Source organism: Scardinius erythrophthalmus (assembly GCF_964197995.2).
Source record: "Scardinius erythrophthalmus genome assembly, chromosome: 22".
Classification (NCBI taxonomy): domain Eukaryota; kingdom Metazoa; phylum Chordata; class Actinopteri; order Cypriniformes; family Leuciscidae; genus Scardinius; species Scardinius erythrophthalmus.
The window spans coordinates 25,696,655-25,711,862 of record NC_138242.1 but is presented as its reverse complement, the minus strand read 5'-3'; the positions used below and the strand labels follow the sequence as shown (position 1 = coordinate 25,711,862).

The following is a 15,208-nucleotide window of genomic DNA, read 5'->3' as shown; positions in this document are numbered from 1 at the left end:
TAAATATTTACCAATCTTTCATATCATGAAGATATCTGTATAATTTCCCTTTTACCATTTTATAGATAAATGTAAGATCCCTTAACCCAACTCTCAAACCTAAGTGTTATCACAATAATTTATTTATTGCGAAAATGTCAAAAGCGGTAGCAAAAGTTGTTCAAATGACGATGTGTTGCAGTCGCAGTCCTCTCTGGAGGTATATAACAGTTTTGTATGAGGTACATAGCAGAATTTAGGTTATTAATCCATGAAAATGTTAATCAGGCTTCCCGTCCGTGAAGGCAAGCATTTCCCAATTTCAAATGTACATCGAATGAAACACGGCATGTCGCAAGCTGTGATGAAGTTGGCAAGAGCCAATGACCATTTGATATCAATGCCGTGTAACGCTTCTTCAGGGTGCAATTTTTTCATTTGAATTCATCATAACGAGCGCGGGATTTGACGTTTAAGGTCGCAGCTGAGAATGGAGATGAAGATTGCTGAATAAAGGTCTGAATTTGGATCTGTTCCTCGCAAACGTGTGGATTCTAAAGATTTGGATTACAGCGAGCAAATAAAATTGATGTATTTTGTGAATTTATATTGTGTTTTGGTTATTATTTTATGGATGTATTGTCAGTTGCTGTAAAGGAAAATTGCCTTTTCTGTCTCACGGCAAACAAACTAAATATTACAAAATGGTTAAACGATTAAAGAAATGTTATTCATTTTAAGGTTTTAAAGTGTAGTCGTGTTTAACATTATGTAATCCTCTGAAACGAGTTTGAATCAGAAGTCACAAACAGAACAAAATGTTATTATTTCTTATTAAGTAGATGAGTAAACTGTATTTAATAAATGCGACTGAAACATGTCATTGATATGACAATTGAATATAACAGTGTCAAAACATTAATGCCACGATTTTAATATTCATGAATAGTAATACGTACAAATTTGTACGTCAGTAAATCGTTCATTCATAAATAATTAATGATTTTAGTGCTGTAAATACGTAAATATTTTACGTTTTAATGCTGTCAATACGTCAATATTATATGTTTCAGTGTGTATGAAAATGTAAGTAAATGTACGTGTGGTAGAACTACACTTTACATAAAAATACACACGTATTGAGATATTCATTGGCCCGTATGAGTTATTAAATACAAATAAAAGAGTCGTCATCACTTGCATGCATCTGAATTTGGGTTAAATGTCAGATAAAAAAAATATATATATATATTTTTTTTATTTTTTATTTAAACCGAATAGAAAAATCTGTACTTTGTAATCATCTTTTCTGGATAAGGGAAAATGAAGGGAGTTTTTTCCTAAGCAAGCAAGTCAGTCCTCTATACAGGTTTACATTCTCACAAGTTTTTTCCTCATGCATGCAAGATTTTGTTCTTCTCTCTTTAAGGCTGATTCACTGTGAAATAGCAGCTTGAAACAATAGGCGCTATAAGAAAAGGCTCTAATGAGATTTCTACAAATTCCAGCATACATCAGAGAAAATAGCCCGTAGTATGGCGGCTGTCGTTTTGAGCTATGAAGTTTGGTGGGGTGGGAGAGAACGAACGCATTAAACACCATTAAAGAGCCCCTTAACACGCCCCGAGATGAGCCGTGACTCCCAGAGCAACATCTGAGGCTCAATGTGTGTCACTAAATCACTTCATTTCTATTCTCTAATGTGCAGCAAGAGGATACAATAAATTTTAAGCCAAGGCTTTTGAAAACGACGACCCGCTGAAGTTACAAGAGTTTCTCATTACGTTGTCTTCTCTAACTTTGGACAACGATAGCCTACATCCCCCTGTAAAATATACAAGGATATTAGCCACGGAAAACAATGAATAATGCTCTCATTTTCCTCGGTGAGATAATTAAAATGAAAGAAAAGCATATAATAAAAGGCAATGCTACGTTAGACAAGCTGTGTGGTTTGCAGTTAAGACAAGAAAGGAGAAAAGGAGGTGAGGAAAAGGAGGGGTCCCTCCCCAGTACATCCAAGCTACTTATGATAACTAAACTGCAAAAATGGGTAATGCTGAAAATGGCATGGTTATGATGTCACAACTAGGGGTGGGCGATATGGCAAAAATATCACATCATGATTTTTTTCAGAAAAATCACGATTCACGATTGTATCACGATTTTTTCATGTTAGTTGAATTTCAAGTGACTGAGTACTTTACCTCTGCCTTAAAGGAGAACTCCGGTCAATTTTAACATTGAGCTCATTTTTTTGTAAATTTGGAGTGCTGTCAGTACAGAGAACAACGACAAAAATCGGTGTTGCCTACACCGTGTACTCTTTTTAAAATTTGCACCCTGTTGACTTCAATGGGGCAAGTTTTAAACCTGCTTTTAGCCTCTTAACATCCTTGATGTGCCATTACAAGTGCACAGGTCATGTGAGTGATTCCTTCAGAGTGAACGCGGTGAATCTGACTGCAGTAGATGTTAAAGATATGTATAAAAATTATGTTATTTCAGCCAGCGCACATACCTGTATTTACATCCTGTTTCGGTCGAACTCCATAGTAATCGATTGTCGAGTTCACGCGCGTGATCATAGGTAACTAAACCTATGCGTGTGAACTCGACAATCGATTACTATGGAGTTCGACCGAAAACAGGAAGAAAATACAGGTATGTGCGCTGGCTGAAATAACATCATTTTTATTCATATCTTTCACATCTACTGCAGTCAGATTCACTCGTGTTCACTCTGAAGGAATCACTCACATTAGCTGTGCACTTGTAATGACACATCAAGGATGGTAAGAGGCTAAAAGCTGGTTTAAAACTTGCCCCATTGAAGTCAACAGGGTGCAAATTTTAAAAAGAGGATAACACGGTGTAGGCAACACCGATTTTTGTCGTTGTTCTCTGTATTGACAGCACTCCAAATTTACAAAAAAATTAGCTCAATGTTAAAATTGACTGGAGTTCTCCTTTAACATGTGATGTGAATGTACGTAGCATTGTTCAGATGGAGGCGCCAGAATTGCAACTGATAGCACGATACTACGATATTTCTTCATAAGTAGATCGTGGAGACATTTTTATCATCCACGATCAAAAATCGTGATATCGCACATCCTAGTCACAACCACAAGTACATTAACAATATTACCATATTTACATATCAGCACCTATTCATCATCTTGGTCCGCCCTGATAAACACCAGTACACACAGGTTAGCCATATTGGTACAGGGGGTAAAATGCTACAAATATGTAGAATGTGTTTGTTTGTTTGTTTATTTTTCAAAAAAAGAGTAGATAGGGAAGATGGGAGGGGTTGAAGACAGAAAAGATGTCAGTCTAAATAGAAGGGAGTGAAAAGGGAGAAGTTTAAATGCCAGACGTGCTGGCTGCTGCCTGCGGGACACAGACTTGCAGACACTGCAGTCCATCCACCAACAGACTCAATTTACAGATTGGAGAGCAGCAATAAAGAGCTAACAATCTCACTACAGACAGCACTTCTGTAACCGTTCTGTGGCACGTCCATTTCTCTTCTTCTCCTCGCCCTCCCAAGAAACTGTAATTTGCTCCTCTTTTTTAATCAGGGTCTCACTAAATAAATGAAAGCTCTTGGGCCTCTCCTAATTTGGTCCTGGGACAGTTTCATTTGCGCAGTAAATACTGATTATATCAAAAGAGTGTATATGCGATATGAAGGTTTTGTCTCTTTAATCAAAGAAAGGGGGATTTTTCTGAAACTGACTGCTCTTCGACAGTAACAGGACTAAAAAGGATAAAAGACAGTGATGTTCAGAAAACAACGTTTACATTTTAAACATGTATTATTTAAGAAAATATTTCTAATTTATTAATAATTATAATCAGAACATATAATTATTTTACCAAGTAATGCAGTTTATTCAATCAAAAATCAAAAGGAATCAGGAAACATTCTCCTGGATGTTTTTAATTAGACAGAACCCATCCATTAAATGTGAATGAAATTAAGTAGGCTAAGTGTCATAAATATTTGTATGCAATTTTGAGCTCTTCTGCAGCAGTTGTCACACCTGACTGTGGGCTACTAGCAATAAGCTCAGAAGCACATCAGCAATTCATCAAAAAAAAAAAATGTCTGGTGAAAAATTTAGCATTTGATTCTCATTCTGATTGCATTGTCATTGATTTTGAATTTTCTCTGCACTGCCTGGGACAGACATAACAGATCATTGCATTTTTTAACTGTCAGTCAGTTGAGGAGCTCTGTCTGGGGGCCAGTGAAGACAACCAGTCTCACTCTCTTTCCTTCTGTCTTCACACGGCTCTCAGAAAGAGAGATCCAGCCCTCGAGGCCTGCAAAGAGCCTCCTCAGCCCTTTTCTCATTGCCTGCTATACCTTGAAAAGACAGCTTTTTCCTTTTCTTTCCTAGCCCTATTAATCAATCCTCCACTGACCATTCTGAAAAAGATAGAAAATGAGAGAGACAGCTTGAATTGTGTGTTTGTAAAGTTTTTTTTTTTTTTCGTCTTCTTTTTTAATAAATCCCCTTCACCTTGGTCAAGAAACGTTGCTGTTCGTGGTCCATTGCCCATTTAAGGAGATCAATGTTTTTATCGATAAGGTCCTTCCTTTCCTCAGCTGTTTCTGTCAGTCTCCAATTAGTAAATGGCTTGGCTTTGACAACTAGAAGCCGCACATTCTTTGTTAATCTCTCTGTCCCTTCACAAACACACACACACACACACACACACACACACAAACTGCTGGCGGTAGATCCTTCTCCTATTTAGCAGCTTAACTTTTGAACAGTCTTCCTAACATTGTCCGGGAAGCAGACACACTCTGTCAGTTTAAATCTAGACTAAAAACACATCTCTTTTACCTGGCATTCATATAGAACATTACATTTCTATTATTCAAATCAGTTAAATGATTATTAGGCTGCATAGATTAGGTCAGCCGGAACTGGGGACACTTCCTATAACACCTGATGTACTCGTTACATCATAAGAAGAATTGCATCTAAGCTAATGTTGGTCTTTCTTTTTATTCCAAGGTTTACTGAAGGCAGATCCGGGCCGTATCCAGATCAGATGGTGGACCTGCATCTGGACCCATCCAAGATGCATCCCTGAAGTGCCAGCCTCATCAGCCCTGTGAAGGCCTCATGGACACCTCAACAAACCCGTCTCCATACCGGCGTGATGACTCCGATCATGTAATCATACACTTTTCGCTCGTTGGCCAGAGGAGAACTGGCCCCCGACTGAGCCTGGGTTCTCCCAAGGTTTTTTTTCTCCATTCTGTCACCTTGATGGAGTTTTGGTTCTTTGCCACTGTTGCCTTGGCTTTTGGCTTGCTTAGTTGGGGACATTTAAAATTCAACAATATTATTGATCTGCCTTACTTAAGGTGGACAATGACGCTATTTTCTTCTAGAAAAAAAACTGTTGTACTATTGTCATGTTATCACTGTGTAGCTGTTTTGATACAATCTGTATTGTAAAAAGTGCTATATAAATAAAGGTGACTTGACTTGACACACACACACACACACACACACACACACACACACACACACACACACACACACACACACACACACACACACACACAGTTAATGTGGCTGGAGTAGTGGATCCATGTGACCCAGTGCAACACTGTGAATAATACCGGCCTTCATGGATCTAATTCAGCAGTGCCAAAAGCAATCCGTGTCCTCGCCCAGCACACCGGATGATTCATTCAAGAGGGTAAAATATTATAGGTGTCTTAGCAGTTAGTGTGTGATGCATGTGTCTATGTTTAATGTTTTAGGATAGTAGTTTATTTTCTGCCGCTTATTGAATCATTTTACGTTTCACAGTCTTTTCCGTTTTTGAATGCCAAACAGATTGTGAAAGTCACCATGTCTGCTCAGCCAACACAAGCATGATGGTGCTACAGTAGTAACAGATAACAAGACAGACAAACAAAAAGAAAGAAAGAAAGAAAGAAAGAAAGAAAGAAAGAAAGAAAGAAAGAAAGAAAGAAAGAAAGAAAGAAAGAAAGAAAGAAAGAAAAGAGAGGGAGGAAGGGAGGGAGGGAAGGAAATATCTGTAGCCTAAAGGCAGAGACAGCAATTAAAAGTAAATGGATCCCAGGGCCCGTTTCAGATAGGCTACTACAGATTTCTGCCTATTCTTAGAAGCCGTCCTCAGAGAAGGTTTGAGCTGAGAATTTTCCATGCGTGATGAACTGTGGAAACCAACAAAAGCCCCATTACCAGGAGAGGGATTTAGCCTCGTCTTGCATTAAGAGAGGGAGAGAGAAAAGAAGCCCTTAGTCAAATGGAATACATTAAAGAAAATTCCCTGTGTCATAGAAATAAAAACTAGAAGCCAAATGACAGTGCTCTCATTATCTGCAAACTAAGAGCTCCAGTGGGACATTATTCATAGAGCAAATTACAGACCAGACAAAATTATTTTCCAATATTCTAATGTACAGTTTGACAGTGACTCAAAAAAAGTGTGCGTTAATTTAAGGTTATAATTTTCAAGTTGAGCAGCATTTGGAAGTTATCTTTTTTGTGCCATTCTGTAGGGGTAAATGTCGGGATAAATGTTTATATGAAAATCATTTTAACTTAAGCTACCTTTACTTCCTCCAATCTTAACAAGAGAAAGATAAGATGGTACACTGCGTGTGTGTAGGTGCTAGGGTTGTGCCAATTGACAATAATAACGTGTATCGACGAGATATCGTCAATGGCTGATGCCTTTGATGATATCAAGATGATAACTGGCTCATTTTCCCATTGATGTATTAAAATATTATTACTATTATTATTATTATTATTATAAGGCTAGTATTTTTATTATTTTAATGTTAGGACCCACAATTCATTTGCCTTCCCTAATTTCATAACATCACCACATAACCACACTTGTAACACCAACACGCATGTATGAGGATTGAGGACTCCTCAATGAAAATGTTTTTTAAAACTGACTACAAAACAAATTTGAATTGCAAGATGATCTATTCACAAATTGTCAAGAGTGCTTGTTATAAAAGAGACATCATTCTTATACTGTTGTTATTTAAGATGAAAACGGCATCATTATTCGCCAGCATTTTATTTTGTTTCCATAGAACATTAACAAAACATTTAATGACACTAATAGCAATACAATTACAAATTAATAATAATAATAATACCACTAAAATTATATGTGCTTAATAACAGTCTTTAGGTCTGAACACAGCACAAATCAGTCATCTGTGAAAATCAAAAGCAGCTTCAAACACGACTTAAAGGTATAGCGAAGGATTTTCTTTTTCCGGGTGGATCATCAAGACTATTGGTCCTCCTAAGTGTCAATCATTCTGGTGATATGTTTACGTAAGGCCGTCGTACGTGTTCGTGCACACGATTCACACGATGGCGTGCGCTCAAAACACAGGTTGGGCTTCCCATGATGCCTCAGTCGCGAAGTTTCTACTTGACAGGTAAAGTTTGGCATGCTATTTGGAGAAATCCATTTAAAATCACTGCTAGTAAAAGTTAATGTAAGCTATGATTAGCTCGTGCATGCTCTCTCGTGCACACGTTTAGTGTTGCGCATGTGCATTTTTTCAAAAAGTGGAGAGGGCGGTTCTTTTCTAAAATTCGGGAAAATCCTCCACTATACCTTTAAAATACAATAACTTGTTTAACAAGAAATATTGATACTCCTAATTTTTTCGCTGTCATTAATGTGGTCCACAAGAGGAATATTAAGCCAACAAATTAAGATTGATATAGGCTACAGTTATCAGGTAGATTAATCTCGTCGTCTCTGAGAGAATGCGGCGTTAATGCAGCGACAGATGCCAAAAGCTCGGTCAGTTTTTTATTTCACTTTCATTTTCAGGGAATAAGTGAGTGTGTTTACATGTACGCTCTAAACCCTATTTTGCTCAATAAGCCGACAATGTTTGTGGTCTTGTAAATGCATTAACCCGTATTCCTTTACCGGAGTAAAGTCATTAATGCTTTATTTAACATCACAACAGACATAATAAATGGAATACTCAGAATCAGATACACAAATGATTAGGCTATGTTTTTACCACCTGGAAATAACCTGATTTATTAACACTATTAATAAACACTCCATCTTTACTAGCAAAATAGAAAAATATTGTCATTTTCCATGATTATAACATGATTTTGAATTAAATAAATGAGTAAAGAAACAAGTAAATAAATTAGCAAATTTATCAAACTACCCCCCACCCATGACAATATTGTGTATCGACAATCTCACAGGCTGACGATAGGACGATATGACTATGAGGCATATCGCCCAACACTAAAAAGCGAGCAAACTCCTAAACCAAAAAATTTCTAAAATCAAGGATATGAAATATGTTTAGTTTAGTGCTACCGTAGCCTTTGATTTCTATCAGCTCTACGACTCGGCTAAAAAGAAAGCAAATAAATATATCAATCATGCAGCACAACTCCTCAGATGTTTAACAGCTCTATTGAAAAGTAATTAGTTTTTCAATAGTGTTAAAATGCAAATATTAGCCTCAGTCCATTCATGAAAGTCAGCACTTTTGAAAAGCTGCTTTGTGGCTGGTTTTGTGCAATCTCTCAGCATGAATTCGGCATGAATAAACTATTTGATTAAAGTCGAATGTCACCATTTGTCTGAGACAACACTGTATTGGCAGGAGGCTTTTCCCCTCGGCTTTCATCGAGATGCACATTTAAATATGAGAGGAGGCATATTGTAGCTGACAGCACACTCAAATCTCACTGAAATGTCAATGCTAAGCCACTTGAGGAATGGCACCGCTCTGAGAGAAGGCTGATGAACCAAAATGTCTTCCATCACTTCTTGAGCTCTGCAATATCATGCTGAAATATGCAGGAAAAGGTCAGAATTATATATCAAAACATAAATAAAGTGGTGTCACTTTATAGAATAATGAAAGCTTGAGTAATGCTGCAATGGGACAATCTTCAGATAAAAGCCATTAAGATTTTCAAACCACAATCTAGTTTTCTTTCTGCAACTGTGTAATTGTTTGATTTTCCTTATTAGAAACAGCTCTCTGTCATTCTGTTCTTCTTTTTAGGATGTAAAATATCACATGATGAAAGGAAAGGTCCTTTACGGCTGTTGCATTACTGAGGACGTCTCTCTGAATTAGTGTCATGCCACATCACTGATGACAAGCCATTTGAATGATATATTTTCTAACTGTAGTCTGTACGTATAAAAAACAATTTCATTTCAATAATCCTTTTAGTGATGCATGAGGTCAATCTTACAAATGTGAGCCTTTTTTTTTACCAAAACTGGCTGAACTGAAAGCTAGAGAGTTCAAATCCAATACCGAGGGGCAAGTGTGGGGAAAAAATCAGACCATAATGAGTGTGAACATGAAGAAATTGAGAAGCAAGGTGACAGAAATGGCTGATAGCAATGACCAGGTTGGAGCCGTTAGATTAAAGTCTAAAGGTAGTGATGGCACAGACCAAAGCACTGTTTTAGGGCTGTCTTAAATTCATTCTAGCAATTACTGGAAGCCAGCACAGAGACCTGAGCAGAAGTGTAATATGAGAGAATTTCAAGGGCCAAATTTTTTATGCTCAAGGGACCAAGAGCTTGAGGTGATAAGCATTTATAATGAAATGCTAGAGAGATTTTCCTTTAAAATTTCAGATGTTGAGACAGAGAATGAGACAGAGATTTGTGAGCAGTACATGGTTTTCTGCTGTAAATAGAGAAGAGGGGCCAACTACCACCCCACTAGTGAGTGCACAAAGGGTGAAAAAGTGGATGTCTACTGGCGTGGTATGCTTGGCATTATTTTCCCAACTTTGGACAACAAAGGCACAAAACATTCAGAGACAAATAGCACTCTCTACGGCACATCCTTCAGCTTAAAGAATGGCTGGATAGGCGTTAATGTGGTTTAGGCCACAGAGGGTCAAGTTTTTGCCATAGAGAAGGTCATCACCCATGGCAGTATAAAAGCTTTTCACAAATGGATCTGTCCAGCTTCCTGCACTTCAGATTGCAGGGTAAAGCATCGGTCTCTCCAGTGCTCGGTTCTCTCCAGCCCGCAGTGGGTTTGCTGTCTGCCTGCGATGGCTGTTACGGGTCTAATCAGCCCAACAGCCTCAGAGAGGGAGAGAGAGTGAAGCCCATGGCCAGCCTGAGTAGAAATCAATTACGGAGGATTGAGCTCTTGTATAAAGAACACTAATGGCAATTGCCGGAAATAAAAGAATGATTACAGACATCATAAAAACTGTTATTGGCATAATCAGTATATCTATGTAATGTCTGCTGCCAATTTATGGCTAACAGCTCAGAAATTGATCGGTCTCTCTCGATGCACTGGCAGAAAACCGAGTGGGCTTCAAGGCTGGACAATAGCAATTTATGTTGCTTGATAACACGGGGGCCTGATAACCTAGCAATAAGAGAAGTTTACAATAAATATTTTATGTAAATATTGCCTATAACTGTACTCAACTGTTAAATCAGGTATGTTGCAACAAAGAAACACCACAGACATGTTATAAGTATAGAGTAATACTGAAGCCAGGAATGAAGGCAGGTATGACCACAGTGCACGTTGTTTGTCAGTCATCTGTTATTGCAATAATATCTGACTGGTGTACTAGGGTGAAATTATGTGTCTTTTTTTTTTACTCTGGGCCCTTGGGAAACCAAAGAGCAGAGCTATATTGTGACAGTGACCCTCCAAAATGGATAACAGCCCTTGCTATAACCTTGGGAATCTATCAGAGGGAGTCAGCATTTTCAAAAGTGCCTCCCAGATATGGCTCTGAATAATGTATCCTATGAATAAAACACATTAGTGACAAAACATACTGAATAATTCACTTTTCATTCCCTGCACGCCAGATATTAGGTCCTCTGTCACTCAGCGGACTTTCATTGGACTGTCCCACTCCACTCGTTATTTTCACCTCTTAAATACTGTAAACGGCCTCTCGCTGACTCTCTCTGAACCTGCAGTAAAACTTAAGAGTCTTGAAAACACATACACACTAGCACAAGTAAAATAATTAACTAATTTCTAAGAGTGCAGGCCAGCTGTGAGTTTCAAACAGCCATGTGTAAATGTAGAAATGACATTTTTCTAATTAAACACTTAGTCCTGCCCATTAAAAGACATACAGCTCACCTCCTCAAAGAAAGCCAGATTTTTGAAGTGCCTCTTTCGTCTGTCTCTCTCCTTTCCTATCTCTTATTCTTTTCTTGTTCTCATTTTCAATGCTAATGACAGACAGCATTTTGTTCACAAAGACCTAATGAAGGCTTCCACCAAAGCTGAACTAGATAATTGAAACAGTCAATGGCCCGGCACAGGAAGTGGACACCACTTACACTGACACAAATTTGACGTTAACTTACATTTCAGTTGCAATACTTCTTATTAGCAGTTCTAATGACTTTGTCAGGTACTTTTGAGCATCTCAGTTCCTAATGGTGGTAGATTTCACAGATCCACCCCACATCCTCAAAACTATTTAACTTCCATTATAGTCTGCATGTGTCACCATGCATATCAAATGTGAAGCACATAAATAAGTGAAATAAAATTAGATGAAGCCACAACAAGTAGTAAATACACTGTAGGTGAAATCATATGATTCATTCACTCACCAGGGTGCAGTAGGTCTCTGGTGGGTCTCCACAGGTGATGTTGGGTGGGTCAAGAGTGACTTTTAGGTACTTGGTCATGTCCGCGGCTTCGGGCTGACAGGCCATGTAATACCAGGTCGGGCCTTCGTCCGTGTAGCCATGTGACTTGCACAAGTCATAGTGTCCCCAGGTTGTGGGATAGTGCTGCGTGGCCTTACACACAGTCAGCCATAATGCCTGCAGTGTCAAGAGCAGCGGGAAACGCATGGCTGCTTCCTTTATTCGGGCCGCCCCTCTAATAGACTATTCACTGTGATGTAAAGTATCCGTCTGCTCCCTCCTCTCAAAAACGCATCAGAGAAAGAGAGATAGAGAAGGGGGGTGGAGAGGAAGCTCTAGGTCTGGTTTAGAAAATAATCCAACTTTTGCTGAGCAAAGGCCAGAAGAACTGCGGCAGCATGCCAGCTTCCCTTTGGTCACTGTAAGGTCGTCAAGTCTGATGCTTCAATCTCCACCTCTGGTCTTTATTGTGTCCACTGGGAAAGGGCAGGATGGCAGGCAGGGTCGGGGGTGCCAGCAGAGATAAGAGAAGTGGAGGCAGAGAAGACAAAATGATCAGTCAGGGTTGGAGAGAGAGTAAGGCTTCTGAACCTCTGGTGAATCGACTCTCTGGCTAGATGTTGATTGACAGCCGTCTCAGCTTTGCCTTCTGTCAATCATCCTCTATTGCAGCTTGGCATCTGCACTCTGCACAGAAAAATGAGAGAGGTGATGGTGAATATCAGTTAGGGGATAGAGTTTGACAGCAAGAGAAAATTAGCGCTCTGACTCCTCTGAGGTGGTGCCATTCAGGTGTCTGGTGTGTGTCACAGAGAAATATCATATATCTAAACGGTCATCAAAGAAAACGTGATCTTGAGAGCTTTAATTCATTCATTCTTGGCTTTAGCCATAATCCCATGCAGGCCCATTAACTTCCACCATGCCTAAACGTAAAATGTACTTTTGATACTGTGTATAGACCAACAGCTACGTGTAACACTCAACGAAATGACAGGATGTAGAGGGTTCAGGTCAGAATTCAGAGAATAAGTGCAAAGCTGATGATTGCTTCTGATGCCTTTTGTATGGGAATTGATTAAATTCTGAATAGGAGGCAGACTCACGAGGTTACTCTCACAAAAGTTACTATAGAAACACGTCATCTTCTGCTCAGCAGCAAGCTGAAGTCACTTCGGATCCCCTAAATGGGGACTGTAAACTGGTTGTGTAGGGAGATAATAATGTGAAACACCTCTCTTACACAACATTAAATGCTTTATCCCTGTTATTATGAAAAGAAGCTCAACATCTAAATATTTCACAACATGCATTGCACATAGAAACCAGAACCACCTGGAGAATCCAATGCATTATTGACTGACAGTTTACTCACATAGCTGAAGAAGCAGGGTTGATCTGAACATGAAAATAGCCCTATTAGGATAAACTAATGATTTTTACACCAACAACAGAGTTGTACCATTCTAACCATTCTTTACCATACTTTACAAAAGTACAATATTTAGCTTTTAGTGAAGATGAATATGGTTTTTAGCTGACAATGAAATTATTGATGGATTGTTATGGTCCCACGTTGCCTCATCTTCGTCATCTTCACTCATGATCCTACTATAATGATTTCATTGAATATATGTAATCAAAGTTCTCTATTAAATCCAGAATTATCCAGTGACTCATTCACTCAGGCATGTGTGGGGCCTTTGAAATGTAAGTCTGAAAATACAAAGCTGCAACAAGTAATGGAACTTGCAGAAAAACTTCAACAAAATTCTGCTTTTATCTGTTGTGCTTCAGAAGTTCAGAACAATAAAACGATGTACTGAAATAAAACCAAAATACTAGAAAGCGAAATACTAGAAGGATGAGAAACAAAGCAAGAAAAGAAGCCATGCCTAAGGTTGCATGATATCTTTATCTTTGTACAACTGAGCGTTTAAAAAATTATATATATGAATCTCAAAAAAAGTATCCTAATAGATCATTCACATTTTTGTTTTACTGTATTTGATACTAATACTACAGCAATGTTGGGAAAGCTACTCTGAAACTGTAGTTTGACAAGATACTATAGCTAATGATGAATGAAAGTAGTCAAGATACAGTCAAGGTACCTTAGTTAGAAGTAGCTACACAACTATCAAAATGTAGCTAGCTACATTGAAACTACATTGATTTGTTTTGTTTTTTTACAATGACACTGTATATTACAAATAACTGAATAATTTATAAAGAAGAATGTTTTAGGTAGGCTAAAAGGTAGGCTCACACAGTACGCTTTGCTCTGAAACACGCTGTTACTTCCCATACACTGTACTACATGTTTACATGCATAATCTTGATTACGATTAATAAACTGACAAAGTTTAAGGTAATTTAAACACCTTAAAGGATTAGTTCACTCCAGAATAAAAATTTCCTGATAATTTATTCACCCCCATGTCATCCACATTTTGGCAAAATACTGTATATGTTGCTAGCAAAAAAAAAAAAAAATTGGAATATATGGTTGCTGATGAAAAAAAAGTATTGAAAAAAGTATTGATAGTTAGCAGTGTTTTGTTGTAAGAAGATTCCGTTTTTTTAGACAATCAATATGCCTGTCACGCAGAGTCTAACAATTTCTCCAATATTATATTATTGTTTCTTAGATTCAATCAGTTCGTAACCCTTGCTAAGAGCAATCAATACGGAGCAGTTAGAGTCGCCCATGTGCGTTTCGCAAAAGCACGGTTTCTGCACAGCACAGCTACAAAATGAAGAGGGAGCAAAGGTTGCCAGTTCCCCCTGATGGAGGCTGGCAGGGGGATAATTGACGACGACTTACCAAACGTTCTAAAAGCGGGGGCCAGGAGCATTTTAGTGCTTGTTAATCAGTCTGTCCAGTCAATACAGATGCTGACCCCACACTCATCCCGTCACCAGTCCCACAGTGATCAATTAACCTTGTGAGCCCCAAACGAGTTGAGGCGGTGAGTCAGATCACAGCGCAGTCTCGCAGTGGACCACCCTCAGATAGGAGCTCTTTCCTCACCAGAGCAGAGCTCATGCACATTGTAGTGCAGAAAGGATCATTTGCACAATCACTGTCACTGTAAAATCACAGAACAGGGAGTTGAGTGGGGTGTCTGAAATAGAGACTAATCTCCATTTAGAAAAACATGGAGCATGAAATCACATCTCAATCTGACTGTTGACCAAAGCTGCCTAAATAAAAGGGTGTTTGGTGCCAAAAATCTGGATCAAAGAGTTCATCATAAATGAACTTCAGCAAATATTTTAGGATCAGAGATGTACTTAAACTTTGAAAATCACAGATTAGTCATATTGGCTGTTATGAAAGCCAGACCAAAACCATGCCTTCAAAAATGCATTAGGAAAAACAACACTGAATGAAAGAACATCTGAATGGGAAACATTTTTTCCCTGCTTAACTAAGACATTTAACCTAAGGATTAATCGAAATGAATACAAACAGAATTGGAAAAGGTCCGTTTTTTTAATTAATTTTAAAGTATGG

General features: G+C 38.4%; 1 protein-coding gene across 9 annotated transcripts in view; it reads right to left on the bottom strand.

Moving 5' to 3' along the window:
- The window catches only part of ntng1a (netrin g1a), an 89,930-nt gene that overhangs the window by 68,397 nt on the left and 6,325 nt on the right, over positions 1 to 15,208 (bottom strand). For all 9 annotated transcript variants that reach the window (XM_081353258.1, XM_081353256.1, XM_081353253.1 and 6 more), the window contains exon 2: positions 11,650 to 12,375. In XM_081353258.1, the coding sequence (XP_081209384.1) occupies positions 11,650 to 11,895 (246 nt within the window). In that variant the 5' untranslated portion in view covers positions 11,896 to 12,375. The remainder of the gene's footprint in view (positions 1 to 11,649; positions 12,376 to 15,208) is intronic.